At 42.6% G+C, this 6000-nt stretch overlaps 1 protein-coding gene across 1 annotated transcript in view; it reads left to right on the plus strand.

Moving 5' to 3' along the window:
* The window catches only part of SUSD4 (sushi domain containing 4), a 216054-nt gene extending 210313 nt beyond the window's left edge, over nt 1-5741 (plus strand). Inside the window, exon 9 of the mRNA XM_030195973.1 lies at nt 4635-5741. Within this exon, the coding sequence (XP_030051833.1) occupies nt 4635-4663 (29 nt within the window). The 3' untranslated portion in view covers nt 4664-5741. The remainder of the gene's footprint in view (nt 1-4634) is intronic.
* The last annotated feature ends 259 nt before the right edge of the window (nt 5742-6000 follow it).

Genomic DNA, 6000 nt, shown 5'->3' on the forward strand with positions numbered 1-6000 from the left:
CCCAGCCAGGCCCACCCGTAGCTACGCCCCTGATTGCTGTTGTGCAGCAGCTGGAACCCTATCCACTGAGAGCTATGGACACTGCCTGTGCAGCATCTCCAGCCCCCAGCTAGTCCAAGGAACAGAAAGTGGACTCAGGAAAATTAAGCTACATGTGAGCCATTGGGTCAGCCCTACGATCTAACTTTTATTACAGGTCAGAGTCTCACAGTAGCGAAACTGGTCTAACTTGCCAAAATCCAGTGAAAATCCCGCTCGCCACAGATACAGACAAAAATTAGAGTAGTCAAAAGAAATGCTGCTAAAACACCTTTTACTACTACTACTACTACTTAACATTTCTAAAGCGCTGCCAGGGTTACGCAGCGCTGTACAATTTTAACACAGAAGAACAGTCCCTGCTCAAAGAGCTTACAATCTAATGGACAAGTGTAGAGTCAGTCAAGTAGGGGTAGTCAATTTGGGGCATTCACGATTACATGAAAGGTACAAAGGTATAAAGGTTAGGTGCCGAAAGCAATATTGAAGAGGTGGGCTTTGAGCAATGATTTGAAGATGGGTAAGGAGGGGGCTTGGCGTAGGGGTTCAGGAAGTTTATTCCATGTGTAAGGTAATGCGAGGCAGAATGGGCGGAGCCTCAAATTGGCGGTGGTGGAGAAGGGTGTTGAGAGGAGGGATTTGTCCTGTGAACGGAGGTTACGGGCGGGAACATAAGGGGAGATGAGGCTAGAGAGGTAATGAGGTGCTACAGACTGAGTGCATTTGTAGGTAAGAAGGAGAAGCTTGAACTGTATGCGGTATTTGATCGGAAGCCAGTGAAGTGACTTGAGGAGAGGGGGTGATATGAGTATACTTTTGTGTCTGCACCTCAAAATGGGGCCCTTTTACTAAAGTGTGTTAATCCCTAATGCACACTTACTGCGTGAAAAACACACTACCAGAAAACATGTTAAATTGTTTTGCAGTAATTTGCCTGTTTCCTGTTAATTGTGCTTTATTTTTTGTTAATTTATTTTTGGGAGGGGACAGGGAGTGAGCATGGAAGTGCTATCTAGCTAGCGTGTTGTAATTAGTGCATGCTATCTAAATAATGCAAAGTTAATGTAGGAGCACGTAACACAACCTAAATAGGAGGCAGAAAGTGCTCCTGCATTCATTTTTTTTGCAAGTCCCAGGCGCTAATGGAAAAATTAGCACAGGAAAGGTCCATTTTAAAAAGCTCTAATTACTGCAGCATTGAATCTTGGTTTAGCGCGTGTGAAAGCTTGCATTAAAATGACACATTTTAGTAAAAAGGCCACAGGGTAATGCTTAAGAACCTACGAGGTCTATTTACTAAACTGTTAAATTTTTTTATTTATTTAAAATATTTATAAACTGCATATTACCGACAGTCCTCTGTTAATACTAAAGCATCTGAAATAATAAGATATGGCTTTACACAGGTTAACATTGAGGGCCAGATTCTATGGAGTGGAGGAGTGGCCTAGTGGTTAGGGTGGTGGACTTTGGTCCTGAGGAACTGAGTTCGATTCCCACTTCAGGCACAGGCAGCTCCTTGTGACTCTGGGCAAGTCACTTAACCCTCCATTGCCCCGTGTAAGCCGCATTGAGCCTGCCATGAGTGGGAAAGCGCAGGGTACAAATATAACAAAAATAAAATAGATACTATTGGAGATTCTACATGGAATGTTGCTACTATTGGGGATTCTACATGGAATGTTGCTACTATTGGAGATTCTACATGGAATGTTGCTATTCCACTAGCAACATTCCATGTAGAAGGCTGCGCAGGCTTCTGTTTCTGTGAGTCTGACGTCCTGCACGTACGTGCAGGACGTCAGACTCACAGAAGCAGAAGCCTGCACGGCCACATTGGTGATCTGCAAGGGCCGACTTCTACATGGAATGTTGGAACATTCCATGTAGAATCTCAAATAGTAGCAACAGTGGAGGAGTGGCCTAGTGGTTAGGGTGGTGGACTTTGGTCCTGGGGAACTGAGTTCAATTCCTGGCACAGGCAGCTCCTTGTGGCTCTGGGCAAAGTCACTTAACCCTCCATTGCCCCGTGTAAGCCGCATTGAGCCTGCCATGAGTGGGAAAGCGCAGGGTACAAATGTAACAAAAATAAAATAGATACTATTGGGGATTCTACATGGAATGTTGCTACTATTGGAGATTCTACATGGAATGTTGCTATTCCACTAGCAACATTCCATGTAGAAGGCTGCGCAGGCTTCTGTTTCTGTGAGTCTGACGTCCTGCACGTACGTGCAGGACGTCAGACTCACAGAAGCAGAAGCCTGCGCGGCCACATTGGTGATCTGCAAGGGCCGACTTCTACATGGAATGTTGGAACATTCCATGTAGAATCTCAAATAGTAGCAACAGTGGAGGAGTGGCCTAGTGGTTAGGGTGGTGGACTTTGGTCCTGGGGAACTGAGTTCAATTCCTGGCACAGGCAGCTCCTTGTGGCTCTGGGCAAAGTCACTTAACCCTCCATTGCCCCGTGTAAGCCGCATTGAGCCTGCCATGAGTGGGGAAAGCGCAGGGTACAAATGTAACCAAAAAAAAGGCGCTGAAAAATGGATGTGCACGCTTTATAGAATTGCACTTTGCGCCACTTCCCATGCCCTAACTTCGGAGTGCCAGATTTATGCCTGCTGAAAACTGGTGTAAATGCTGGTGTCCAAGTTCAGCGGGCTGACCCATTATTCTGCAACAATGCGCACAACATTTTGGAACGCCCCTGACATACCCATGACCATGCCTCCTTTTGAGTGTGTGCGCTAAGGGATGTGGGCACCAAACATTATAGAATAGTGCTGGCAGATGCACACGCAAATCCTAATTGGTGCCAATTAACATCAATAATTGGTCATTAGTGGCAAGTTATTGCTCGTTAATGGATTGTTAGCCAATTAAGTTGCACGCACATCTCGGGATCGCATCCAAATCTGGACGCCATTTATATAATATGTGGGAAAGTGTGGTTTTGCTTAGTTATTGTGTGCTAATTGGCAATCGCCAGGGTAATTGGCCAGTAATATGGATTAATGCAAAAACATTGCAGCCCGACACATGTTAAATAATGATGAGCTGCATTGCAAGCAAATACATACAGAGCAGCTCATTATTATGCAAAATGAATAATGCATACAAGCAGAGAAAAATGAAAACAGTTAAAGACCATATGGCCTATCCAGTCTGTCCATTCATGCTATCTACTAGCCCTTCCTCTCCTTTAGAGATCCTATGAACCTGTCCCAAGCTTCACAAGTTGTGTTACTATGGAAATTTAACGCAACCACCAGAGATTTTGTTAACTTTCCTCTAAGAATATTGGCCCGCTAATGCTGCTGGGCAGGGACTCAAAGGGATGACATTGTCCTTAACAAAAATGCTGCCCTCTCTGCACCCCTTTCTGTCTCTCCTCCATGCACTGGGCTCCTCTGTATTCTACCCCACTCGAATCCCTTCTCAAAACAAAGTCAGGACTCCCTAACATATCTCCAGCTCTCCCACCCCAACTGTCTTCTATATAAAATCAGGAACCCTCCAGCATACTCCAACCCCACCAACCCCTTAAAAACAAATCAGAACCCTCCTTCCCTTGATGCTCCTGTCATCCCCCTCTTCCCAGACATCTACCAGTGTATCCCTGGGGGACAGGACCAGTCCTTGGTTGCTGCTGCCCAGCAGCTCTGTTTTCAAAAATGGCACCAGCTGACCCTTAGTTGTACTGCTCAGACACTAGGGATACACCAGTAGATGACAACAGGGTGGAATACTGATACTTTACAGAAAGGTGGGAAGGTAATGGAGGAGATAAATTTTGTTAGAGAAAGAGTTGAGGATGGAGGAAGATGTGGCTCATGAGTTCATGAATTCTACAGTAATTTTCCTGCAATAAAATGGCATAGAAAGACATTATTTTACCGCAGCTTAATACATGGTTCTTAAAGTATTATATCCATATGAAGAGCTAGGAGCAGTGTGTTTTTCCTTTCAAAAAAGGTGCCGGTACTCAAATGCTGGGCCACCCTTCAGGGGTAGGGTAATCACTGAGGGACCCATCCCACAACAGCCAGGCCCCCTGCAACCAGTCACAGAATCTATGACAAGGCAAAATTGGTGCGTAGAGCCTGAGCTCTTTCATTAAAACTTGGGGACCCATGAGTCAATTTTAGCAGATATTGGAAAAAGGTGTCGGTACTCAGTACCCCCAAGTACCCCCTCAAAAAAAGCCCTGGCTAGGAGTATATGATGCAGATGTGCTTAATTTGTACATCTAAGGTATTTGTATAAGAGCTACATTTATCAGCAGAAATTTGGTTTTAGAGGAAGAGGTTTGGGTTGAAATTAGGTAGATTTGAGTAACGTAAGGGTTGTAGACACATGGAATAGTTTCTCACTGGTGGTGTGGTGCAAAAAATGATAATGAAAATCAAGAAAGTGATGGACAAGTACAGAGGATCCTTAGCAAAGAATGGGGAAATGGGCAAACAAGGCAGGTGTTGCAGACTTTATCTTCCATCGTGGTACCCAGTGTTTCCATTGCCTGCTTGTGATCCAATTACAATATTTTCCAGTGCAGAAGTCCAAAATCAGAAACAATTCTTCTTTTTCCACAGAAACTCCACTGATGTATGAAGAACCTTGACTGACCGAAAAACGTCTTCACCCTAGAGGGAATGAAAACAAATCACTCACATATCAAATACGAATAGGAAAAATGTATATTTTATATTCTATTTATTAATTTTCCACTTGATTGTGTCACCCACTTTGGGGTTCTTTTGGGCACATTTGAATCAATGGGGTTAAGTGGCTGCACCTAGAAATTAAAACAGCAGTGGTTTCTCAAAATGAGCCTGGGATACCTGAGACCAGTTAACATAAAATGATGGAAAAGCAAAGAACGTTGATTTCTAGGATCAACGGGACATAGAAGTGTTTCTGGATAAGAACGGAGGCCCTTTATAAATGCTATTGGTGTGAACAACAATTTTTATACCAAAAGTAGTGTGGACTTTTCACCCTTGCAGATTACTTGTGAAAATATGCCTCTCTTCATCTCATTTCAGAGTCACAAAAGCATTTTTTCAATGACACATTGCTTTTGACATTACTTTTCCAAAAGAGCTTGACATTTTTATAGGCCAAAACTTTTGATTGCACGAAGCACCACATTCTGTGACAGTTTCCATGGAGAGGTTGAAAGTTGTGATTTCTTGCCAAAATGTATTCACAAAGCAGGAAACATTTCACACTGGTTCACATGAATAAAAGACTTTCTCTCTCTCTTTTGGAAGCATGTCCAATACATCTGCTCATATACAGACTGCTTTCTGCTATTTATTCTATAGCTCATAAAAAGATCGGACGAATGAACAACTGATGTTTGAAAATAAATCAGGATCCGGATCTCTTTTGCTTTCTGTATTAGACCAGATTTTACATAGAAAACATTACCTTAGCTCTTGATGTCTTGTTTAATTTTTTTTTTATTTTATTTTGGAGAATGGCCATGTTGACTGAGAACATGGTGAAAGACCAAAGCAGCAATAAAATCTTCACATGATTATACAACAAATAGTGTTCCTGTGTCAAAACTCTGTCAAAAAAAGTATTCCTGTTTAAATTGTCTTTGTGAGAGATGTACTAAAAGTTAAGTGCAAAATCTGTCCCTGATATAGCTTCACATTTTCATAGTTTTAGAACATCTACAAAACTTGTGAGTAACAAGGCAGGCAGAAATACTGATCTGCTAAAATTTAAACAAAACCAAAGGTGTTTCAACATTTCTGTTTTTACTCTGATTATTGTTTATTTCCTTTATACAGTTCAGGCAAGTACTGTATAAGACAAACTTAGTGGATCCTTACTGATAAGGAAGCAAGGGAGGATGAGAGCATAGCTCCATGTCAACAGGGACAGTCTGAGTGAGGATCATTTTTACACCATAGATCTGATTTGGATTTGTTTCTAGGGGTATAC

The sequence above is a fragment of the Microcaecilia unicolor genome, chromosome 3 (assembly GCF_901765095.1).
Source record: "Microcaecilia unicolor chromosome 3, aMicUni1.1, whole genome shotgun sequence".
Lineage (NCBI taxonomy): Eukaryota > Metazoa > Chordata > Amphibia > Gymnophiona > Siphonopidae > Microcaecilia > Microcaecilia unicolor.